Source organism: Lampris incognitus, chromosome 1 (assembly GCF_029633865.1).
Source record: "Lampris incognitus isolate fLamInc1 chromosome 1, fLamInc1.hap2, whole genome shotgun sequence".
Lineage (NCBI taxonomy): Eukaryota > Metazoa > Chordata > Actinopteri > Lampriformes > Lampridae > Lampris > Lampris incognitus.
In genome coordinates, this window is record NC_079211.1 from 92,088,017 (window position 1) to 92,114,895 (window position 26,879).

General features: G+C 44.0%; 1 protein-coding gene across 2 annotated transcripts in view; it reads left to right on the top strand.

Moving 5' to 3' along the window:
• The window catches only part of ogdha (oxoglutarate dehydrogenase a), a 99,732-nt gene that overhangs the window by 19,394 nt on the left and 53,459 nt on the right, over positions 1 to 26,879 (top strand). The window contains exons 3-4 of one of the 2 annotated variants that reach the window (XM_056273945.1): positions 15,985 to 16,176; positions 21,687 to 21,789. In XM_056273945.1, coding sequence (XP_056129920.1) covers positions 15,985 to 16,176; positions 21,687 to 21,789 — 295 coding nt within the window. Of the gene's footprint in view, positions 1 to 15,984; positions 16,177 to 21,686; positions 21,790 to 26,879 lie in introns of those variants that run through there. The other variant, XM_056273956.1, reaches the window with a different exon arrangement.

A 26,879-nucleotide genomic window follows, 5' to 3' on the forward strand; every position in this document is an offset into this window, starting at 1 on the left:
GTAGTCCAACCTTGGGGGTCATCCTCTGTGTGGAGTTTGCATGTTCTCCCCGTGTCTCGTGGGTTTCCTCCGGGTGTGCCGGTTTCCTCCCACAGTCCAACGACATGTAGGTCAGGTGAATTGGCCGTACTAAATGTACCTTGGTGTGAATGTGTGTGTGTCGACCCTGTGTGATGGTCTGGCGGCCTGTCCAGGGTGTCTCACTGCCTGCCGCCCAAAGACTGCTGGGATAGGCTCCAGCATCCCCGTGACACTGAGAGCAGGATAAGCGGTTCGGGTAATGGATGGATGCATAGCTACTTGTCTTCGACAGGCCATGTGGGTGTGGTCCTGTGTACTCAGGTCAATCCCGTTCCTCTGTTGAAGAGCCATCACACTGGAGTACAGAGTGACAGCTACGGGTTTTCTAAAACATGATACACTGTGGTGATCAGTTCAGCAATTACCTGACTTGCCTCAACGTTCATGTTTCGTACAAGGACTGGCAAGGCCCCGGAGGAGGGGTGGTTGGCAGCCCTCTTAGTGGCCATGCAGGCCGCATGTTTTGGGCTCTTGTTTTGGCACTCCAGCAATGTTTTCCGGAAACTTGACGTGCCTTTGAAAAACGACCCCGTTTTATCCGCTTTGCTCGCAAACTTCGGCATACTGTGCAACACATAGTTGGAGTTTTGCCCACATTCTCTAATGAAACCTAGCTAAACTCCTGTTTCCAGGATAACTGAAGTACTCTCTTGTGCTTCAGTTCATAAATGTTGTCTTTATCTGCTGCCATTTTCTCGTGAGTGACGGGTCTGACAGCTACGCATCACATGACTAGCCTACTCACTTCTTGATTGGCCAATGGCGCATGCCAATATTCTCCGATGCATGCAAGGGGAGGGGCTATACTGTGTCCCAGAGAATGAGAACACAATTTATGATACGGCAATGATCGAAAAAAATTGAAACATTTTTTATTATCTTACTACCACTTGCCTGATCGGGGTAGTGAGTTGCTACCCCGGCGTGGCATTTTACTTGCTCCAGGCAATCGGGGAATCCTTATTGTTGAACCTTTGTGTGTGTGTGTGTGTGTGTGTGTGTGTGTGTGTGTGTGTGTGTGTGTGTGTGTGTGTGTGTGTGTGTGTGTGTGTGTGTGTCAACACACACACATCAAGACAGTAGGAGCAGGATTTCAGGTGTTGTATAATGTCCTCCAAGTTTTTATGGGTGATAGGATCAAATTGTGACATGCTATGTTAGTTAATTGATTTTAGGTGGACATAGGGACAACACATGCACTGTACCTATTAAGGAGGCTCTGGCTGCCTGTCTTGATTTTCTGAATTTTGTCATTAAAGGAGGAAAGTTCATTGCAGGCCCTGGGAGATAGAAATTCAGAGGCTACTGCCACTGGGGGGTTTGTTAGCCTGTCGGCAGTAGAAACAAAGGCACGTACATTATTATTGTTCTTGGCAGTGATGACAGAGAAGTAAGACCGCCTTGCATTTCTCAGTTCCACATTATAAATGTGCAGTCTCTCTTTATAGATTTCATAATGAACAGTAAGATTTGTTTTTCGCCACCTGCGTTCAGCTTCACGACACTCTTTTTTTCCTCTTCTGACCAGTGTGGCACATCTCCAAGGAGATCTTTTCTGACCAGAGACCACCTTCACCTCAGTGGGTGCAGTAGTGTCGATGATATCAGTAATTTTAGAATTGAAATGATTGTATCAGCTCATTGACTGAGACCCGAGAGAGGGCGGGGGTGGAAGAGGAAGCCTGAATAAATATTTCACTGGTGCTTTCAGTGACATGCAGTTTTGTGACTACCTCTGTTTGAGTATTTGTGTGTACGGAGATAGTATTCTCAAAGAAAACACAGATGATCGGCGAGAGCGACATCAGTCACCACAACCTTGTTGTGTGTGGGCTCCGTCACATGCTGAGTCAGTCCATAGTCTTCAAGAACACAACACAGTTCTTTAGTTCCTCTGTCCTGGTGGTTGTCAGCATGGATGTTTAAATCACCAGCAATAACTACACTGTCAAATTCAATACAGATTATAGACAGCAGCTAGCTCAGGTAAGTCATCAGAAATGTTTGCATTGTGTTTAGGTGGTCTATAAATATTTACAAATATAACTCGAACAGAGGAATTCAGCTGAAGACCCACATATTGAAAATAAGCAACATTTCCATAAGATATCTTCTTGCATTGGAGCAAATTATTAAACATAATGGCAACTCCACCTCCTTCCTTATGCTGTCTGGTTTCACTCACAAAACTGAAGTTGGCAGGGGTTGACTCAGTAAGAACAGTTGTGCTGTTGCAGTCCAACCAAGTTTCACTTAAAAACATAAAATTGATATTATGCTTGGTGATAAAATCATTAATTAAAAATATTTCCCCTGCCAAAGACCTGATGTTTAGTAACGCTGAAATTAATGCGTTTAAAGTAATACCTGCGCAGCTTTTTGAGACAGGCTGTGGCTGTTGGCGTACAACTGGAGTCAGGGTAGATGAAGTAGCTGTGCACTTGAGTACATTTTGTTCCTTCTGAAGCTGGTCAAAACTGGAACTTTAGACTTTGGGGTTGCTGTTCGCGGCCCGGGGTGGGCTGTAACAGCAGATGAGGGTCCATACCCAGTAAGCAGAGGGAGACATGAACTGAAGGGGGGGGTAAGGCCCCAGTCGGTCCCTAGTAATCAGTATGCCCTGTAATGCTGACCGCAGGGAGATTGCCCTTGGTTTGTTTGGCCAGGTTTGAGAGGTGGGGGGGGGGGCTGGGGGCTGGGAATGATCCATGGTGTAGTCCTTTTTTTAATGGATAGAAAAGATTGGTTTACTTTTCCCAGATTTTCCTGACCCTTTCCAAATACCAGTAGTGAGGTATTAGACAGTAAGCATGTGAACCCCCACCCTGTTTAAATGAACCCTGTCCATTCTTTTGTCTTTTTTTTGGACCCCCCCCCCCTTTTTCTCCCCAGTTGTATCTGGCCAATTATCCCACTCTTCCGAGCCATCCCGATCTCTGCCCCACCCTCTTTGCCGTTCCAGGGAGGGCTGCAGACTACTGCATGCCTCCTCCGATACATGTGGAGTCACCAGCCGCTTCTTTTCACCTTACAGGAATTTCACCAGGGGGACATAGCGCGTGGGAGGATCACACTACTCCCCCGCCGAAAACAGGCGCCCCGACTGACCAGAGGAGGTGCTAGTACAATGATAGGGACATATACCCACATCCGGCTTCCCACCCGCAGACACAGCCAATTGTGTCTGTAGGGACGCCCGACCAAGCCGGAGGTAACATGGGGATACGAACTGGCGACCCCCGTGTTGATGGGCAACAGAATAGACTGCCACGCCCACCTGGAGGCCTCCAAACTCTGTCCATTTTGAAATGATTTCATTGCTCCCAGAAGAGGTTGAAGTTGTCAGTGAAGTTCAGTTTTTGAGCGGTGTGTTTCAGCTCAAAGTTTTTTATTGAAAATGCCAGAACTCCCCACATACTGTGTGTGTGTGTGTGTGTGTGTGTGTGTGTGTGTGTGTGTGTGTGTGTGTGTGTGTGTGTGTATATATATATATATATATATATATATATATATATCAACACTGACGACGAAGTGTTGATATTCCACTCCTCATTAGTTGAGCACTTATAACACCATTGACAGTTTCGGAAAAAAACGCTATATACACTACCGTTCAAAAGTTTGGGGTCACATTGAAATGTCCATATTTTTGAAGGAAAAGCACTGTACTTTTCAATGAAGATAACTTTAAACTAGTCTTAACTTTAAAGAAATACACTCCATACATTGCTAATGTGGTAAATGACTATTCTAGCTGCAAATGTCTGGTTTTTGGTGCAATATCTACATAGGTGTATAGAGGCCCATTTCAAGCAACTATCACTCCAGTGTTCTAATGGTACAATGTGTTTGCTCATTGGCTCAGAAGGCTAATTGATGATTAGAAAACCCTTGTGCAATCATGTTCACACATCTGAAAACAGTTTAGCTCGTTACAGAAGCTACAAAACTGACCTTCCTTTGAGCAGATTGAGTTTCTGGAGCATCACATTTGTGGGGTCAATTAAACGCTCAAAATGGCCAGAAAAAGAGAACTTTCATCTGAAACTCGACACTCTATTCTTGTTCTTAGAAATGAAGGCTATTCCATGCGAGAAATTGCTAAGAAATTGAAGATTTCCTACACCGGTGTGTACTACTCCCTTCAGAGGACAGCACAAACAGGCTCTAACCAGAGTAGAAAAAGAAGTGGGAGGCCGCGTTGCACAACTGAGCAAGAAGATAAGTACATTAGAGTCTCTAGTTTGAGAAACAGACGCCTCACAGGTCCCCAACTGGCATCTTCATTAAATAGTACCCGCAAAACACCAGTGTCAACATCTACAGTGAAGAGGCGGCTGCGGGATTCTGGGCTTCAGGGCAGAGTGGCAAAGAAAAAGCCGTATCTGAGACTGACCAATAAAAGAAAAAGATTAAGATGGCCAAAAGAACACAGACATTGGACAGAGGAAGACTGGAAAAAAGTGTTGTGGACGGATGAATCCAAGTTTGAGGTGTTTGGATCACAAAGAAGAACGTTTGTGAGACGCCGAACAAATGAAAAGATGCTGGAAGAATGCCTGACGCCATCTGTTAAGCATGGTGGAGGTAATGTGATGGTCTGGGGTTGCTTTGGTGCTGGTAAGGTGGGAGATTTGTACAGGGTAAAAGGGATTCTGAATAAGGAAGGCTATCACTCCATTTTGCAACGCCATGCCATACCCAGTGGACAGCGCTTGATTGGAGCCAATTTCATCCTACAACAGGACAATGACCCTAAACACACCTCCAAATTGTGCAAGAACTATTCAGAGCAGAAGCAGGTAGCTGGTATTCTATCGGTAATGGAGTGGCCAGCGCAGTCACCAGATCTGAACCCCATTGAGCTGTTGTGGGAGCAGCTTGACCGTATGGTACGCAAGAAGTGCCCATCCAACCAATCCAACTTGTGGGAGCTGCTTCTGGAAGCGTGGGGTTCAATTTCTCCAGATTACCTCAACAAATTAACAGCTAGAATGCCAAAGGTCTCTAATGCTGTAATTGCTGCAAATGGAGGATTCTTTGACGAAAGCAAAGTTTGATGTAAAAAAAATCTTATTTCAAATACAAATCATTATTTCTAACCTTGTCAATGTCTTGACTCTATTTTCTATTCATTTCACAACATATGGTGGTGAATAAGTGTGACTTTTCATGGAAAACACAAAATTGTTTGGGTGACCCCAAACTTGAACGGTAGTATATATACACACACACACATATACATACCGGATATATTGTCATGGCAACCTGGTTAACACATTTCACATGCCTGTAACATCTCCTTTCCTTTAGCTTTGGAACATAAATGTAATTAAATGCTTAATATAAACAATTTTGTCCAACTTCTCCAAGGTGCATGTAAACACCCCAACCAATTGTGTTGCATTTCACACTGTAATAATAGACAAGGCAAGGCAATTCTGTGAATAAACTCTGAACTTGAACTTGCACATTTAGCATAATGGCATAGCGTTACATAATGCATTGTCTCCACAGTCACAACGTTTTTTTTTAAAACAATGAACACGGAACAGTCCAACAGTCTTTTGTGAACAGTTTCTTTGTGTATGTACTGTAAATGTGTGTGTGTGTGTGTGTGTGTGTGTGTGTGTGTGTGTGAGTGGGCTTTTGTAAGGGCAGTGATCCGCCCACACCCTAGTGTCCATGTTCTCTCAATGCCACCTCAAAGTCACAAATTCAGCCTTTGTGGTGGCTGTGACAGGCAGCCACTACGTGAGTAGACGGCATGGCCTGTTGTGGCTCTGGGATTTCCTGGTGTCGAGCACCGTCCTTGCGCTGGTGCACTTGGCGTTTGAGGGGGTTCCACCTCACATGGTTTGCCCTGACCTGAGACATTCTTTGTCTCGGCTGAGGCGGTTTCTGGTGACATGCCCCTGTTCAGGACTGCTCTGCTCAGGCATTCCCAAGTGCTGTGTTTGGGCTGAGCGCTTTGCTACACGCAGATCTACACGGTTGTGCCTGTAGAGTGTGCCGTCAACATCCACCACGAATGAACGAGGAGCGACTTTCTGGAGGCACTGCCCCAGAGGCCATCGTCCCGTGCAAGCACCAGGTAGAGCCCTCATATGCTCTCATATGATATCCCACATTCAGCGCTGGGAGGTCCCTGGCAGATCTGTCGTAGGTTGATTTTGCCATCCGCCATTTCCACCACATCGTCTCGGTCACTCTTGACTACAACATGTGGTAGAAGCAAGCTGTCCGCAACTGGCAGAGAAGTTTTGAGCCTACGTGACATTAAGCGTTGGGCTGGGCTGCTGTCCAACCCCTCTGTGGGTGTGTTGCGCCAGTGGAGGATGGCCATCCATGCATCTGTACCATCCAGTTTTGCTTGCTTGCAGAGAGACTTTACTATTTTCACAGCCGGCTTGGCCTTACCATTCAATTTTGGATGTCGGGGTGGGGAAAAACCGCCGGTTGTAGTTGCTGCCAACCAGAGAACAAGTGAACAAGTGATATCAAAGCTTCCACCAAACTCGGAAAGAGTGAAGTGGATCACAAAGTCGATTGCAACTTTTATTGCCAGTGATTTGCGCTCTGAGAACCAGGGCTTTTGTGCTATGCTGCACACTTTGGAGCCGAGATACAACATCCCATCTGTTATTTATCCCCATATAAGACAGCAGAAATGACACGAGTGCTCAGTCACCATCTACATCAGCTCTGTTTATTTTCCGCACTCTTTTTTACATGCCGTTTTCTTATTTCTCCCTTCTACTGCCGCCCCCTAGTGGGCGGCGGACTAACTACAAGATATAACATCCCTCCACCCCTCGTTGAGCATAGCCATTACTTTGAAATAAACTCCCACGAACACTCACATAAGTAAATATGGGTCTAACCAAATAACAATATTCAATGAAAGAACAATATAAAAGCAACTAACTCAGAGTGAGGGTAGACTGCCTCAGCTCTGGTGGACTTAGAACAGGGATTATTGTGCCCCAACAAGTTCTGGCCACTCTAACTACAAAGCAAGTTTTTCAGGGGGTTTCCTTGACCTACAGAAACGGTGAGGGCCCTCGTACCCTATTTCCTCCTCCCTACCATCAGGCTCAGTATCAGGCAGCTTAGGTGGCTGCTCAGGTTCACTTCCACCCCCCCCCCCAACAGCTTGTGCTCGTTGTAGCTGGATCCCAGGCTCTGTATACGATGGCTGAGTTGACTGCTCAGCTTGATAGCCATCAGTGTCCAAGTCGGCCTCGGGGTTCTGCCGCTGGTCTTCCTTGAGCAGGTGGCGTCTGTCTGACTTTTCTTAATAATAGGTGGTCCACATGACATCTAAGCACCTGGCCTTCCACCTCCACTCTGTAGGAGAGAGGACCTGTGCTGGTGATCACCACCCCGGGTAGCCATTTCTTATGGCTTGTGAAATCCCTTACCCACACTTTTGCACCTGATCCCAGTGTTCTGGTTGGCCTGGTGCTGTTTTTTTTTTTCTACAGGCCATGCGCTCTTGGTTCTGGAATACTTTAGCATGGGCATCCGGTCTTAGCAGGTCAAACCTGGTTCTGACAGGATGGCCGAATAACATCTCTGCTGGTGACCTGCCTGTTGTTGAATGTGGTGTTGATCTGTATGCCACCAAAAACTTGATATGCGCGTCTTTAGCGATCCTCCTGATCCCACGATTTTCTTCAGCGCCCTCTTAACTGTTTGGACAGCTCTTTCAACTAACCCATTTGTGGAAGGCTTGGAGGGGGCAGATGTTATGTGTCTTACACCATTGGATGTCAAAAATCCCTTAAAGTCAGCAGTCGTGAAAATTGCTGCATTGTCTGACACGACCAGATGGGGAAGGTCATGAGTGCTGAACATCTCCCTTAAAATTGTTTAAGCATCTCCTTCAATTGTTGCTGCTGACGTGGCTGTTCGGACAGGGTAAACTTCAAGCCATTTCGAATGCGCGTCTACTGCTATCAGGAATATTTCCCCCAGGAATGGACCTGCATAGTCTATGTGAATGCGTGTCCATGGTTTGCCAGGCCATTCCCAAGGTGAGACTGATGCTTGGGGAGGGGTGTTGCGTACCTGTTGACATGTGGTACAGGCTTGCACTTAAAATTCTATTTCATTATCCAATCCAGCCCACCACATATGAGCTCTGGCTGTTGCCTTCATTCTCGAGATTCCTGGGTGTGGTTCATGAAGCTCCTCAGCAGGGTTTCACGAGCTTGTGGTGGCACCACAACATGGAGCCCCCAGAATAGAATATCATCTTCATCTTCTACATAGAGCTCAGCCTGCCCACTGGAGAACGGATGTAAAACTTCAGCTGGGCGGGTGGCAGGCCATCCTTCTTTGACGAAGCGACACACTTTAGTGAGCAAAGGATCCCTACAAGTCCACTATGTCACCTGATGACTGGTAATAGGAGCAGTTTGAAGCTGTTTCAATAAGCATGTCAGCTCGGTTGGCCTGTGTGTCCTTGGGTATTTCTGGGAGGGGAAGCCGGCTGAGGCCATCAGCGTTTGCAAGCGAGGGTCCTGGCCTGTATCCGAGGACATACTGATATTGAGCCAGTAGTAGTGCCCAGTGAGATGAGCTTTCCTTGAGCCCAGCGTCCGAGTCTGCTTGCCTTTGTCCTTTATCCGCTGCCTACACATACGCACGATATGACCCCGTTTTTTACAGTAATGGCACTCTAAGTCTTTAAACCTGCAGTTGTCAGCTGTGTGTGGATCCCCACAGCGGTAGCATGTTGTTGACTTTGTCCCTTGTCATGCATGTGTGATTGACACTGGGTTTTCTACCTGATTAACTTGGGATACAGGCTGCAGCGTTTGTGCACCTTTATCTGCTGCTTCCAGTGCTACGGCTGTATCATGGGCAGACTTCCATGTCAAATCAGAGATTGCCAGTAGGCGGCGTTGCATCTGTTCACAGCCTATGCCCCAAATGAACTGAACTCTCAGTCACTCCTCTGATGTATTACCAAAACCACACTGTGTGGCTTGATGTTTTAATCTAACCACATATGATAAAACGGCTTCACCTGCCCCTCTTGTACAGGACTGAAATTTAAATCTCTCCACAATTTCATTTGGCTTGGGATCGAAATGCTCACCTACATGTTTAACTAGGACCACAAACGTGACTTCGGTAGGTTTCAGTGGCGCAATCAGATCCACTTTCAGCCCGTAGAGTGTGCTGCTGCACGCAGAAAGAAGAATGGCCCGTTTGGTCTTTTCTTCTGTTACCCCATTTGCCTCTCTGTCCACGTATCTACTCCAGTTTTCCGCATTTGGCTCAAATGCATCCACTTTTCCAAAGGCTGACATCGTTAGTATCGTTTTGTCGTTGATACTTCACTTGGTTTCAGTCTCACTGGCTATGCCACCTACTCACGCGTGATGTAACTTTGCCTTCGCGTCGCTCACGTAGTTCAAGATATGGTAAGTTATTTCTTAGTATTGCTTCTACCTCGTTGCCAATGTTATTTATCCACATATCAGACAGCAGAAATGACACGACTGCTCAGTAACCGTCTACATCAGCTCTGTTTATTTTCCTCACTCTTTTTTACATGCCATTTTCTTACTTCTCTCTTCTACTGCCCCCTAGTGGGCGGCAGACTAACTACAAGATCTAACACAATCTCAACGTTTTTTCGCTGACAAGCGATACCCACACTCTACAACAAAACCAAAACCAGAGTCAATGAATCATTAAGGAAAGCGGGTAGGATAGCAATAACATGCGATGCGTGGACATCCATTGCTACAGAATCTTATGTCACCGTAACCGCGCACTTTATTACTGATGACTGGCAGCTCGTGTCTCACGTACAGGGGATCTAGTTACTGCACAGCGGAGCATGTAGACCAACTCCTGTTTTTCCCCATTCCAGCATTCACCAGCTAAATACATTTGCTATGTTGCACTTCCACGCATTTCCATGATTTCATTGTGGCCTATTATTTGTATTGTCTCCATTATTTATTTATTTTACCACATATTCCACAGAAAATGTTAGTTTTGTATGAGAGCTGGTACAGAATTCTATGTTGTTTTTGTATGAAAGCTTTTTTTTTTCTGAGGGATTCTCTGCTTATTGCCCATAACAGGAGGATTTCGGTTGAAGTCTTTATTATTTATTTGTGAATGAGGGCAGCTTTTTATATTATCAAGTGATTGCTGAAGTCTTGCTGAAGCCCGTGTTAATTTACAACAAGGTTGCTGCTACAGGCACACTTTTGTTCCTTTTCTTGTTGGTTCTTTGCAATGCTGGGAAACATGACCTTTCAGTTGACACATCTCTTCTATTTGTAACTGTTTTAATAAAAGACAATGGAAGTAAATTACTCTGTTTATTTTAATTATGGATCATTACAAATATGCTATGTTTTAAAAGTAGCAAGTAGTCACACAATGAGGAAAAAAATAAATCATGTATACAAATCAAAAATGTTGACGCATCAAGATGCATCAATAAAAAGATGCATCAATAAACGTTTTATAATCACATCGTAGCCCTCTGAATCGGAATCAAATCATGAGGTGCCTCGAGATTCCCACCCCCTAGGCAGCTCCTCCAGAATAATAAACCTGTTCTCCAGCCAAAGCTCTGGTGAGACATTAGCAGAAATGGACTTTTTGCGTCTGACTCTTATTTTACCCCAGATAACGTCTGTCCAGAGCTCAGGGTTTGACACTGCTCCCTGGTTTATACAATAGCATATAGCCAGATCCGATGTGGCGTTGGTCTCAAGTGGGTTCGGACCGGACCAAGGAATAGTGTCCGCGTAGTCATCGGCAGGGGGCTCATTATGTCCGAAAGCCGCTTCGCAACGCGTTTCATGTCCCTGGTTCTGCTTGTCGGACGGTTCCGGGACATCAGCTTAGGAAGCAGGACACAGTGTCAATAAGTTTTTCATCCTCTTGTATTTGGTAGAGCATGGAGGTTCTTTTTTTAAGCTATGTGATTTTTCTGGCTGAGCATGGCACATCTGTGCATTCAGTGGAGGGAGAAGAGAGGGGAGGCATTTTTCCTAAAGCCTGAAGACTGAAAAGACTTGGGCAGCACGGTGGCCCAGTGGTTAGCGCTGTCACATCACAGCAAGAAGGTCCTGGGTTCAAAACCCGGGGTTGTCCAACCTTGGGGGTCATCCCAGGTCGTCCTCTGTGTGGAGTTTGCATGTTCTTCCCATGTCTGTGGTAGTTTTTCTCCGGGTGCTCCAGTTTCCCCCACCATCAAAAGAAACATGCATGTTAGAGTTTATACTCCTGTGTGTGCCCCTGACTAAGGCAATGGGAAAAGAACTGGAGTTGGTCCCCGGACGCAGCATGAAGGCAGCAGCCCACTGCTCCTAGCTACACAGATCACAGCTAGGATGGGTTAATTTTCAGTAACTGAATTTCCCCAAGGGGATTAATAAAGGAAATTTAATTTAACTGTATTAAAATGAGAACACGGCTGTATTTCCAGAAATCAAACAAAAAGCTCTGCAAGGAAGTATAAATAAATAAAAATAAAACTGCCGATTACAGCCACAGCAGAGGGCTGAGTCCATACAGTTCTCACCACATACAGCGAAAGCACTACGGAGTTGAACACTCCAGCGCGATCAACTCCGTGCAACAATTGATGATCTGATAAAACCCAGAAAGTGGTACAGGCAAACCATAAAATCAAAAGTTGTTCGAAGTTGTTAAAAGTAACGTAATGTTTTGACTAAAAACTAGATAAAAATGTCAATTTATGACAGACCTTCGAGTAGTAAAACACAATGCCGACGCGTGTGCAGTCTTAGTGATTTCTTTAATGTGCTTATCAAAGGAAAGGCTGGGATCAAACGTAACACCAAGGTTTTTTTTTGCTGCCACACTTAATGAAATGAAAGAATTGTCAATTGTTATTGTTGATTGAATTTGTGTCAGTGTCTAGCAGGACCAACGACCAGCATCTCTGTTATATCTGAGGTTAAAAGCGTGAAATTTGGTGACATCCAATTTTTCACAGCAGCCAAGTAGGCCTCTAAATTAGTAATTTGAGTATGATCATCAGCCCTTATAGGCACATACAGCCGAGTATCATCCGCATAGCAATGGAAATTTATTCCATGACTACATACAATTTGGCCAAGAGGTGAAACATAAAGAAATAAAAGTAGAGGGCGAAGAACCAACACCTGAGGTACACCATATTTAACGTCATTGAATTTTGATGTAATATTATAGAAGACACTGTGTTCTTCCAGATAAGTAGGACTTAAGCCAAAGGAGAGCTAAGCCAGAGACACTGAAATTACAATTTATTCTGTAGAATAGTGCACAGTGATCAATGGTTTCAAAGGCTGCACTTAAATCTAGTAGTAGAAGCACAGAGGTGGAATCAGAATCCATAGCTAGTAGAAGATTGTTCACCACTCTGGTCAGAGCACTTTAGTGGAGTGAGAGGCCCTGAAAGCCGATTTAAAAGGTTCATGTAGTTTTCTTCTATATGGGTTGAAAGTTTTTGATACACAACTCTCTAGTACTATAGAGAAGAATGGAAGATTAGAGACTGGTCAATAGTTATTAAGAAACCCTGGATCGAGGTGCTTTTTTTTTTTAAGTAGAGGCTTAACCACAGCTGTCTTAAAACCGCTGGGAACAGTGTCAGTAGTAAGGGATAAATTCAACAATGTCTAGCATTGTAGGTCCCAGAAAAGGCCAGAGGTCTTTAAAAAGTTTTGCTGGTAAAGGGTCTAGTAGACAAGTAGTTGGTTTAGAAGCTGACACGAGTTTAGTCAAAGTATCAAGAGAGATAGTCTCAAAAGCTGTAATAACAGGGACTATCAGTGACTCATTGTATAGATATGAATTGGTTAAGACCTGATCTGCAGGAGTAGCTGGAGTTGAACTAATTTTGTTTATGATCTCATCAACCTTAATGCAGAAAGTCTACAAACTCATGGGCCATAAATGGTGAGCAGCTAATAGATGGCTGCTTTTTAGTAGATGTAGCCACAGTGTAAAAAGAGAAATCTGGTTTTATCCGTTTGAGTAAGAATTCGTCTATCTTCTTGGCCAGAGAACAGACATTAACCAGGTGGATTGACGGGAATGCGGTTCTAAATCTTAACTGTCACAGTTAAACAAGTGTTCTGGCTCGCTTTCCCCTTCGGCGTCTTCATTGTAGTCCGCACAGGGCTTTACCAGCCAAAAACTTGGCAAGACTTTGTTAAAACGTTCAGTTAACGTTGGTTAAAAAGTCGGTTCATTTTGTCCAGTGGACAGTTGGAGGCTTAAAAGTTCTTCCCCGCTATGTGTGATCAGTGAGTGGGTGCTGGAAACTAAAGCACTAACAACTAAACAAATGGATAAAAACAGAGAAAGTACAAGAGAGCGCAATACCTAGGCTACTGTCTGCATCTGCGACCCTATCGTGATCTTGATCTATTACATGAGGACCTTGTGAATCAAAACTGAACTGGGAAACCAGTGCTGATACCCAGCCCTTTTCTGGAAAGTCATAATGACAGGGAGAGACATTGAAAACAGTGTTTTATTTCATATTTGAATCATGATACAGTAAATTCGTCACTATATTGAAGGTGACTTCTGTCTTGCTTTAAATTCTTTCTGTAAGGATCAGTTTGCTGTATCGCTGTCTTTAGTGAAGCTCAGCCTGTGGAAGTTATATACATATATATATTTAGCACACCCCGCCCTCAAACATGGCGCTGCGTAACCCTGGCTACCCACTGAGCTCTTAATGTAAGCACGTCAACTTAATATGATATCAGGCCATGGTGAATTATGTCCATTAAGTGTCCACTAAACAATCCCGGTAAGAGGAAGAGTTAACGTGGCGGGGGCCGGATGGCCCAGCCAGAACGGCTCTGCCGAATGGGAGCGGGGGCCAGGGCTCCTGCTGGAGGGGCCTTAGGAACCCTGTGGGGGATGGAAGGGCGTTGTTGGGGAGTGGGGACAGTGTAGGAGGGCGCCGCAGCCGCTGTGCCAGTTCAGTCCAAGTCCATGTGAGCCAGTTTGAGGTGATCCATGGAAATGCGCTCTGGTTTGTCACTGGTGTCCATGACAAAGTGCTTGTTCCTGGTCTCCAGGACACGGAACAGGCCACTGTAGGGAGGCTGCAGGGGTCCACGGCGGGCATTGTGGCGGATGACAACGTATTCTACCAACTGCAGATTTGCAGCGATGTGAGACTGTAGGAGGCCGTGTTGCGAAGTGGGGACCGGTGTGAAAACTCTGGTGTTATCCAGAAGCATGGTCTGTTGGTGGGCTGCAGACCAGGAAGCCATGGTATTGGAGATGAAATCCCCTGGTACTCACAGTGGCTGGCCGTAAACCAGTTCAGCGGACGAGGACTAGAGGTCCTCCTTAGGGGAGGTCCTGAGGTCCAGCGTGAGCCACCCTCAACAAACATGGCGCTGCGTAACCATGGCTACCCACTGAGCTCTTAAAGTGAGCAACTTATGTCCATAAGTCCATTAAGTGTCCATTACAATCCATTTTTTAGTGAAGAGCATATTTTTTTTTTGCTCCTTTTAGGTTTTTGGTAAACGGTTTATATAATGTGTTGACAATGATATAAACAGCGATGAAGATGTTTTTTTTACCATTTACTTATACTTTACTGAAACTTGTAAGACCTTTATTAAAGTTCAATGCATTTCACTTTTTGAGAATGCAGCTCAAACAGTACTTCCAGGATTTGGTAAGTGACTTTGAAACTAATGTTTCCTAAACAGTACCCAGTTCTTGGAAATTTGGAACCAGATCCCGATCCTAAGTCTAAAGTCCCAATCTCTCTTTTGTTCTAGATTTTCATTCATCTCTTCTGCCTGTTTTAGTTATAAACGCATGACTTCTCGTCGCTGTGGTCTGTGTGACTTGTAGTCTTTGTAAGCAGGGCAGAGTAAAGGCTGCGGTGGTGTAGCGGTCTAAGCATCGGCTTTATGTCGATGCAGCTGCCCACTGGGGATCGGGGTTCGCGCCCTGGTCTCGTCAGATCTGACTATGACTCGATGAAGCAGCAATCATTGGCAACGCTGTCTTCGGGAGGGGGCGGAGTCGGCTTGCGTTCGTCACATGAATGCGTCTCTGGGTGTGTCGGGGAAAAAAGCAGTGGTTCGGCCTGGATTTGCCTTGTCATGGAAGTGGCGAGGTGTCTCCTTTGAGACTGCCAGCCGGACAGATGCAGTTGGCGAATGCATGCCGTATGAGGGTGGGTGTTTGAGTTAAAATAGGGAGCGATTGGCCACTAAATTGGGAGAAAAGGGGAAAAATCAGAAATAAATTTATAGAAAAAAAAAAAGGCAGGGCAGAGTGAGCTCGAGCGCCTCTTGAAGATTTTGCTGGCCACAAAAGCCAGGCAGGGAAATGAAGGCAGCCTATCCATTTAACCATGTAGAGGAAAGCTCTCTCTGTCCCTAAACTCTCCAGTTCTTCAGAGAGCAAGGCTTCAGGGCTGTGGTTTCCAAACTGGGTTCAGCAACCCCTTGGACTCTTAATGGGGTCTAGGGGTCCAAAGCAAAAAGGGTAAAGATTTCCCTTAATAAATTCACTCTAGGTTTGTCTTATAATATTTTACCAACATACATTTCTTATATTTCTTATAACAAATCTTGTAACATATCTACCACAGTCTTATTAAATGGAGCCCTGTGTTGTAATGCTTAATTATTCTCATGGGTAATAAAAAATGTTGAGTCTCTTCCTTATGTTATCTTACATATACATTCTGTTAGATATGTTTTATAAGTAGGACATCCTAGACAGACATAGATACTAGGAATGTCACAGTGACCCTCATGACATCAGCAGTGCTCATGATGCAGCTTCATATCCTGTGTTTTTGATATTAAAAACTCCTCATTCTCTGTCCTTGTCTTCTCTCTCTTTCTCTCCCTCTAGTCATGGGATGTGTTCTTCCGTAATGCCAATGCTGGAGCCCCTCCGGGTGCAGCCTATCAGAGTCCACTGGGCTTGTCTCCTGCCGGGGGCTTAGCTCTGTCTCAGGGCTCCTCCCTGGTCGGAGCTCAGCCCAACGTGGAGAAACTGGTGGAGGACCACCTAGCTGTTCAGTCTCTCATCAGGGCTTACCAGGTACACACACATGCAGACACAGCTATTGTGTATTTTTATTAGGCCTGGGTGATAAAACAATGGAAATATGTACCGGCAATAGACACTTTATCAAGAGCTGCTGCTTTTGGCTGCTTCCGTTAGGGGTCGCTGCAGCAGATCATCCGTTTCCATCTCTTCCTGTCCTCTGCATCTTCCTCTGTCATGCCAGCCGTCTGCATGTCCTCCCTCACCACATCCATAAACCTCCTCTTTCGCCTTCCTCTTTTCCGCTTGCCTGGCAGCTCCGTCTTCGGTATCCTTCTCCCAATATACCCAGCATCTCTCCTCAGCACATATCCAAGCCATCTCAATCTTGTCTCTTGCTTTGTCTCCAAACTGTCCAACATGAGCTGTCCCTCTAATATACTCGTTTCTAATCCTGTCCTTCTTCATCACTCCCAATAAAAATATTAGCATCTTCAACTCTGCCACCTCCACCTCCTGTCTTTTCGTCAGTGCCACCGTCTCCAAAGCATACAACATAGCTGGTCTCACTTATCTTTTATGTTGTATTATCTTATACTTATCTTCTATCTTGTAGACCTTCCCTTGAACTCTTGCTGGTACTCTTCCCTTGCAAATCATTCCGGAAACTCTTCTCTACCCACTCCACCCTGCCTGTACTCTCTTCTTTAGCTCTGTTATGTACTCCATTACTTTGAATAGTTGACCCTAAGTATTTAGACTGTTCCACCTTCACCACCTCTACTCCTTGCATCCTCCCCATTCTGCTGTCCTCCCTCTTCTTCACGCATATGTAATGTCTTGCTCCTACTAACTTTCGTTCCTCTTCTCTCCAGTACATACCTCCGCCTCCAGTCTTTCCTGAACCTGCTCCCTACTCTCACTACAGATCAAAATGTCATCCACGAACATCATAGTCCATGGAGACTGCTGCCTGATCTCGTCCATCAATCTGTCCATCACCATTGCAAACAAGAAAGGGCTCAGAACCGATACTTGATATAAGCCCACCTCTACCTTGAACCCATCTGTCATTCCTACCGCACACCTCACCACCGTCACACTGCCCTCATAATATGCTGCACCACTCCTACATACTTCTCTGCCACTCCCGACCTCCTCATACAATACCACACCTCCTCTCTCGGCACCCTGTCATATGCTTTCACTAAATCCACAGAGACACAATGTAACTCCTTCTGGCCTTCTCTATACTTCTCCATCAACATTCTCAAAGCAAACATCACATCTGTGGTGCTCTTTCCTGGCATGAAACCATACTGCTGCTCGCTGATCATCACTTCTCCTCTGAACCTAGCTTCCACTACTCATGCTGTGGTTGATCAACTTTATACCTCTTAATTACTACAACTCTGCATATCACCCTTATTCTTGAAATTCGGTAACATTGCAGTTCTTCTCCACTCCACAGGCATCCTCTCCCTCTCTCCTTTTCCAAGATTGTGTTAAACAATCTAGTTAAAAACTCCACTGCCATCTCTCCTAAACATCTCCATACCTCCACAGGTATGTCATCTAGACCAACCGGTTTTCCCACTCTTCATCCTCTTCATAGCTGCCCTCACGTCATCCTTGCTAATCCACTGCATTTGCTGATTCACTATCCCCACATCATCCAACCTTTTCTCTCTCTCGCTCTCGTTTTCTTCATTCGTCAGCTCCTCAAAGTACTCCGTCCACCTTCTCAACACACTCTCCTTGCTTGTCAACACATTTCCATCTGTATTCTTCATCAACCTAGCCTACTGCACATTGTTCCCAGCTTGGTCCCTCTGTCTAGCCAATCGGTACAAGTCCGTTTCTCCTTCCTTAGTGTCTGACCTCTCATACAACTCGCCTTTTCCTTTGCTGTCATCACATGTCTTCACCTTACGCCACATCTCTTTGTACTCTTGTCTACTTTCTTCATCTCTCTGACTATCCCTCTTCTTCTTTGTCAATCTCTTCCTCCATATACTTTCCTGTACGTCCTCATTCCACCAACAAGTCTCCTTGACTTCCTTCCTCTGTCTAGATGAAACACCAAGTACTTCCTGGCTACCTCCCTCACTATTTTTGTACAGCCATCTGGCAGCTCTTCACTACCACCCAGTGCCTGTCTTAACTCCTCCCTGAACTCCACACCAACATTCTTCCTTCTTCTTCTGTTCCCTTCACCAACATGTCCATTGAAGTTCACTCCAATCACCACTCTCTCCTCCTTGGGTACACTCTCCACCACTTCATCCAACTCACTCCAGAATTCTTCTTTCTCTTCCATCTCACACCCAACTTGTGGGGCATGTCTGCTGACAACATTCATCATCACACCTTTGATTTCCAGCTTCATACTTGGCACTCTATATGACACTCTCTTCACCTCCAACATACTCTTGACATACTCTTCCTTCAGGATTACACTTAGCCAATCTAGACCATGGTAAAAGGCTCCTGACCTTACTCCCCTTTCACCTGGTCTCTTGTACACACAGTATATCTACCTTCTCTCATCATATCAGCAAGCTCTCTCCCTTTACCAGTCATAGTGCCAACATTCAAAGTCCGACTCTCACCTCCAAACTCTTACACTTCCTCCTCTTCTGCTTCATCAAAACCAATAAGAAAATTGTTCGATAGAATGTTTGATAGTTTCACTTACTTAAATTTATTCAATCCAAACCGTCATGAAAGCACATAATAAATTTGCATGCTCCCTCCCTGGCTGATAAACTACCTATCATATCACTTTATAATGGCTATGGGTGACACATTTAACAGGTGTGTTGTTCGGTTGCACCATTGACATTTGACACAACAGAAACAGTGTGGAGTGAGAAAATTAGTGCAAATGGTGAGGAAATTGTTGTTTTAAAAGGGACGGGTCAGCTCTCCAGTATGGAATTTTTTTTTTGGACCGATATCACAACATCCTTGTGTGTAAACTGTGCATGAAAACCGTCCCGACCAAGAGCGGGAATACAACAAACAAATTTTATCAAACTGATTTTATCACCTTACTGGTGTGCCTTGATAAATAAGGTGGTTAAATGGAACCTTTTTTCTCCTGGTCTTTATTAAAAATAGGTCTTTAAAAATGATCAATAATTATATATTGACTTCAACATATTGAATATCGATGATATATTTAATATCGATCTTGAAACAATTTATCATGATATATTTTTCAGCTGTATCGCCCAGCCCTAATTCATATATATACACTCCTCTCTCTCTCTCTCTCTCTCTCTCTCTCTCTCTCTCTCTCTCTCTCTCTCTCTCTCATTCTCTCTCTCTCTCTCTCTCTCTCTCTCTCTCTCTCTCTCTCTCTCTCTCTCTCTCTCTCTCTCTCTCTCTCTCTCTCTCTCTCACACACACACACACACAGAGTTCATGCATGATTTGTTGGTTTATTTTAAGAGATGGATGAAGGCTTCCTGTCCACCAGAGACCTGTAATAAAAAACCTTCTATGTTTCATCACTGTTTTCTATGCAACGGTCATGCTTTGAGTGTTCTCAACCTCATGCAGGGAAATTACCCCTTTTGGGGCAAAGTGCTGTGAGCTACTTGTCTTTCCAAAGATTGAACTATTTCAACTTTACTGAAGCACGAAGCTCATTAATGTCTCGTTTGGTTCCACCAACCAGTAAGAATGAAGGAGGGGTGAGGCCTGAGAGATATTTGTCAAAGCAGAGAGGAGAAATGAAAACGAGTTAAATTTAATCTTTAAAAATCAACTGATGAAGAAAACCCTGTTTATTTGAAATTATTAGAGGATATAATGCAAACAAGGAAAAAGTTGTGTGGAGGAATATTTCTTGGGTCTTTCTGCTCATGATCTTGTAGCAACACCTACAGGGTTTCCTGCTACGACTCCCTCATGAGGAACTGCTCTGTCCCCCCCTAGTGGACACAAGCCCTCATTATGTCATTAACAGAGTAGGGGTTTTCTTCAATTGATTTACTCGGTTATCTCCATTGTGACGTTGATCTGTTCCCTAAAATTCAGATGGCTTTACTGCTGTTAAGATGTGTATTACAGGGCCTGACCATTTCACTGATAAATCTGTTGATAAAATCATATTATTTCATTATTCTATTATACTAAATATTCTTTTTATAATAATTCTTATATTTTAATTACTTAATTCATTATACTTTAGTTTGCCTTTTTAAAGTGTAAATATTGAAGCAAAAGATAGCGTTATTTTCTGGTAAGACAGAGAACCCAGTGGTGACGGTTTGACTTTTGCTTTTCCTCACCAGGCCATCCGACCTCTCAATACTCAGTTTTTAACCCCCCCCCTCTTCCCAATAACTTTAATAATCTTAATTTTAATATTTATATCTTAATCTTAATTTTAAAATGTTAAAATCTTAATTTTAATTACTTTAACTTTAATAATAATAATTTTAATAGTATTTTTAATTTTAATGATTTGAATTTTTAATTTTAATACTTGTAATAATTTGATTTTAATTTAATTTTAACAACTTTAATTTTATAATCTTCATTTTAATAATTTAATAATCTTTCCCAATAACTCGGTTTTTTCTCCTCTCTTCTTTTGTGCAGATGGACTCACGCATTGACTACATGGTCTTTTTTGTACTATTCTATGCATTCTTTTTTGTTTTTAATGGCGACTTTAAATGTTTTCAAAATGCCTCAGATTTCGGTTATATTCAACTGTAAATTTGCAGTGTTTGTAAAGTCAGTTCTTTGCAGTGATAATTCTGTGTCTGTGCGTAAACAAGATTTAGGTTTGTATGAAGAATTATTTACAGGAAACTTCAGTTAACTTGTTTTTCAAGTCTGATATGTGTGATATTGTTGATTATGTGTGTGATAACACTGTGTGTGTGCATGTGTGTGCTGGGTGCTGTGTCGTGTCCAGGTGATGGGACACCACAATGCCCAGTTGGACCCACTGGGAATCAGCTGTGTGAATTTTGACGATGCTCCAGTCAATACAGGCTTCCAGCACGTTGGTGAGAAAGCCTCGCTATAAGACCGTCTAACATTAATGCTGCTTCTCCCTCCCACCCCCCCCCTCTCTCACTCTCTTTCTCTCTCTCTTTCTCTTTTGCTCGCCCTCTCTCTCTCTGTCTTGTCAAATCTATCGCTCTTTCTCTTTGTCTTTCTGGTCACACTGATGTCCTACCTTCTTCGTTTTGCCTTCTATGTGATTGTCCGTCTGTCCGACACCATCCTTTCCCTCCTTTTTTTCCCTCTGTTCTGTTGCTCCTCTGACACCCCTCCAACCTGCTCCTCGTCTCCTCCTCCTTCCATCCCCACTTCATGTGACGCTCGCTTCTACATCTCTTTGCCCCTCTTCTCATCCCTTCATCTCCTCTCCTCCCCGCCTCTCCTCTCCTTACTCTCTTCTCTCCTCCCTTTTTCTTCTCCCTTCTGACTCCACCTCCCACTTTTACCTCTGTCCTGTCCTCTTTGTCTCCTCCCTTCTCTCTTTCCATCTTCCTCTCTGCACTGTCCTGGGTGGGTTCTGTTGTCACTTCCTGTAGATCCGAGGGCACCATGTGGCCCAGTTGGACCCTCTTGGCATCATGGACGCTGATCTGGACTCATGCGTTCCAACTGACATTATCACCTCCTCCGACAAGCTGGGTGAGGAGTTAAACCAGAGCGTCTCCCTCCCCCCTTCATCCTGGTTCATCCTATTATCTGAAACCCTCTCCGATACTAGGAATGTATATTGGGAATGTGTCTAAACCTCCTTGTATACTTGAAACCTCTGAGACCCCATTTCTCCCTGTATGGTCATATGATCTGGACCAGTTGTCTGGATAATAAACAGTCTCATCGTGTTGTTTAAGTTTACAGTTGATGGTTATGTGCCTTTTCGTCTGCTTTGCATCTGTGTTGTGATCGAATCTATAGTTCCTGCACACTATACAAAGCAAATGAGTGGGTGAAAGGATGGAAAGTGTGTTTATAGTCATCAAAAATGGCAGTTAAAAAAAAAATCAAGTTTTTTGTTAAAGGGGTTGTTTTAGTGACTCAAGAACTGAAACTATAAGCTGTTTTGCAGCAGTTATGTTTGCAAATGCTGTGAATGTTAATGAGTCATGGTGTGCGCCAAAGTTTGGTAAGTATGAATAAATGACAGTCTTCAGAATGAACTGAATAACATTTGACTTTTGGCTGCCAGGGATGAGGCCTCTCCTCTCACAGTGGTACCTCTCACTAAAATGAGCACACCATTCAAATTGTATTTACACCTGGCTGGTTCTAGCAGAGATCCGATCACAATGCAGGCCAATGTACCTTTGGAGTGGGTTTGGCAAAGCCGATCAAATCCAATTGCAGTGTCTGTGTTCACACCCGGCATAAATGCGCAATTTTCCTGCTCTAGAAAGTATCTGGATGCACCATAGACTGCATGTCAATACCAGGTGTAAATGGGGTCTCGTATACTGTGTGGTTAATAAACCTTCAGATAGTCAGGCTTGAAAAGACTCTGGACTTGTCATACTGGAGTAATTATATCACATCCTATAAAATGAGGAGTCATGAAGTTAAATGGGGTTATGTGACCTAACGTGTAGTTCTAACTCACTACCTTCCAGTTACATAGTAACATAGATGTTGAATTTTGTTTAAAATACCTTAAATGGGGCATCTGGGTAGCGTGGCAGTCTATTCTGTTACCTACCAACACGGGGATCACCTGTTCGAATTCCCGTGTTACCTCCGGCTTGGTCGGGTGTTCCTACAGACACAATTGGCCGTGTCTGCGGGTGGGAAGCCGGATGTGGGTATGTGTCCTGGTCGCTGCACTAGCGCCTCCTCTGGTCGGTCGGGGCGCCTGTTTTGGGGGGGGGGAACTGGGGGGGAATAGTGTGATCGTCCCACGTGCTACGTCCCCCTGGTGAAACTCTTCACTGTCAGGTGAAAAGCGGCTGGTGACTCCACGTGTATCGGAGGAGGCATGTGGTAGTCTGCAGCCCTCCCGGGATCGGCTGAGGGGGTGGAAAAGTGACCGGGACGGGACGGCTTGGAGGAGTGGGGTAAGTCACCATCTGAGAACTAAGCCTTGACAGTCAGTGTCCACTTTCTAGAATGTTAAAAATAAGCTTTTGTATCATTTGTTTTATCAAGGACTTGACCCCCAGAGATAAACCTTTCCCAAGATATAATTTACTCCAGTCATATTGGTCCTTGGGCTAATATTGCCCTGTCCTTGGTTGGATGTAGTTGTGTAAATCCAATTAAGATCATTTTCGCCTAAATTCAGTTTTTACATTTGTGTGACCTGGATGTAGGCTTGAGCCAATACATTAAACTGATCCGGATCACAGACAAAATCAGCTCTGGGCTCCTGTGGAAATCCAGCTTAAGGTGATATGGGTAAAGAAACAACACTAGAACGACCAAGACGATCATTATGACCGTTTTGGATTTTCAGTTTAATAACTTTGTTGGGGGAAAAAAGATACAGACCTGCCGCTCCCTGAATTCTCCTAAAACTGCATATATTTGCATTAAAACGAATTTTAGATCAATTGCACAAAAAAAAGTTATGATAAGATCTATCTGAAACGACCATGAGCGGTCATCATGACCGTCTCGTAATTTGCGCGTGATCGTGCGCGTCATGTCAGTATTTATGACGTATGTCGTCGCGTCATTTCCTTCGTGAAGTTCGTTGCTCTGTCCTAGAAACACACTAGCGTCCTCCAGTGCAGACAAGTAGTTTAAACTTGATTTGTGATTATGTCCAAAATGTCTGGTTACAGACGCCGTTACAGACGCACCATGACTACCACCGAGGCGCTGCAGTATGTACAGGCATTGGACAGCCGCCGTTTTAAATCGTTTGAAAAATAGTATTAAAGTTGTTAAAATTTTAATTTTGGTGTCAGTCGTTTCCTAACAGACATACTAACATATGTCATGCATTAACATCTCAATTGGGTGTTTATCTTGACAGAATGTAGAGTTTAAAAATCACCAGTCATTTTGACCACCCATGGTCATTTTAGGTTGGAGTGAAATCCCGGTCGTTCTAGTGTTAAGGGACATAAATAACCAATCTTAATTATTTGTATAGTTTAAAGTATTTGAGAGGATTTCAGATACTATCAGACCAAGTTCTTTTAGGCTCCATAGTCTCCAATAGTAGTTGTTAGCTTGTCACTCTTACCTGTTGGCATGTAGCACATAGCTGTTAGCTGTTTATTTTTTCATTTAGCTCTTCGTCTTTCTGTTAGCCTCTCCCTAATTTGTAAGCAGCATAATTGAACTAATAGTAGAAACTGTTACATTTCACCTAGCTGTCAGTTCTATATGTTGACTGGTCTAAACATTCATGTTGGCTATTTATGAATATGCAACAGCATCTTGGAGCTGATGGTGAAAACCTGCTGCTGGAGCTACTAGTTGTTCTGTTGTTTAACTTTAGCTTCAAGGTTTAATTTATTTTGTTTAAATAAATTTTAGTTGGGCTGGTTAGCTGTGGCTGTGTTAGCTTGAGCTGCTTGGTGTTTCGCTTTGGTCATGTGACCATGGACGGATTGGCGTTTAGCTTTGGTCATGTGACCATGGACGGATTGGCGCTTGGCTTTCGCTGTGTTGCTTTGATGGGTTAGATTTCCGCTTTACATGTTGGCTTGTTGTGTGTATTGAAGCGGAAGCAGCTGGTTGTGTGTTGCTCAGCATCAGCTTTGTCCTGTGAACAGAACAAACTTGATTTATTTTGCTAAATAGTGCAACTGTTAAGCAAAATAACTGGAAAAATAACATGGACTCTTCACTGTGCGTCTTTAGTCCTTGGCCCATCCAAGTCAGACCGAGCAGTTTGACTTAAAACAGCCTTTATTTGCAAACGGCAGAACACTGTATTAAGTTATGTTTTGTTGGAATGTTTGAAATGTGGTGAACAAAATCGAAAATTTTAATAGTAAAAGTATTTGAATATTTTCAGAATTGAATATTGAAAAAAATATCTACCACCTGGATTGCTGGAATAAGTTCATTAGTACCTTTCTGTTGATGCCTGTGCTGAGCTGGTAGACTAGGTTTTCAGACAGGCGATATGTTGGGATAAATGCTGGGGTATGACTGAAGTATGAAGGCCCCCTGCTGTCCACTCACAAACAGCTGTTCAGCTTCAACTTTTATCTACTGAAAAGTAGTGCAGTGAAATCCCTCATAAACCCATCCAATGGTACTGGAACTGATGTGTCACATAAATATTACATACCTGTTGGCGTTACACATACCTGTTAGTGACATAGCCTGCCTGTAACTTGGCGCCATAGCCTCCTTCTAGCTTTGATATTACATATATGCTATCATCATACACTTTCTGTCATTGAAATACTACAGTTCTACCCCCCCCCCCAATTTTCTCCCCAATTGTGTCCGGCCATTTACCCCACTCTTCCGAGTCATGCCGGTTACTGCTCCACCACCTCTGCTGATCCGGGGAGGGCTGCAGACTATCACATGTCTCCTCTGATACATGTGGAGTCACCAGCCGCTTCTTTTCACCTAACAGTGAGGAGTTTCACCAGGAGGACGTACCGTGTGGGAGGATCATGCTATTCCCCCCAGTTCCCCCTCCCCCCTGAACAGGCACCCTGACCGAACAGAGGAGGTGCTAGTACAGCGACCAGGACACATACCCACATCCGGCTTCCTAGCCACAGACACGGCCAATTGTGTCTGTAGGGAAGCCTGACCAAGCTGGAGGTAACATGGGATTTGATCCAGCTATCCCCGTGTTGGTAGCTAACGGAATAGACCGCCACGCCACTCAGACGCCCCGAAATACTACAGTTTTGTTAGCATTTATACACTCCCTGTACTCCAGATGGTATAATCTGTGCTTTATACTGGAACTGTCTGTGTCTAAACAGTCCAGTATATCAGGAACAGTCAGCATTAAGTAATACTAATCTTTCCCCTGTTTGCACTTTATGTGTCCAGTTTTTACAGCTTCAGTGATGTTTCCTAGCTTGTAAAAAAATGTTTTAGAGCTCCTGACTGGTTTCTGATGGAAACAGAGCCTTGTTTGTATTCTTTGTAGTAGGAGACCTGCTATGTTGCTGCTATGTACGTGTAATTAGAGACGGACATTGAATTTGGGAAAGGTCAGGGGTCAGTGACATCATCACCACCTTCATTACTTCCTCCCTCACAACAACCTTTAAACAGGAAAGCATTCTTATATGGCTTTTCACCTACCGTGATTGTGTCTCTAGTGAACCGGTATTGTAAAGTACTTTACACAGGTGTGGTCTTGGTAAGCTTCAGTCTGTTTGCTGTGAAGGCTGTGGGTTTTGTGCGTCTGGCTGGTCCACGTCTTGGCTGTGTTGCTCAGAGCTCTGTCAGACCAGAGGTCATGTGCTGTTGATGCTTCCGAGTCACAGAAATGAATCTGTCTATATTTCATGATTTAGAATATATAAATCAATATAAATGACCTCACTTCATTCAGGTTGCCCTCTACCACTAATTCAACTAATAATGAGGATCCAGCTGGGTTGTTGGATAAACTGGTAACTAAGAAACCGCAGAGCAGCCAATGTGTCAAAATCATGTTTCCTGGCCAAGAGCCAAACCTAACTAGTTGTTGTTGGCTCAGGATGAGGGCACCTGGTGAATGACCTCAGTTTGAAGAAGGAAATTATAGAGTTCTGTACAGTTTGGTGTTTTTTTTTTTTTTTTTTTTGCTTTTTATTTCCAAACTA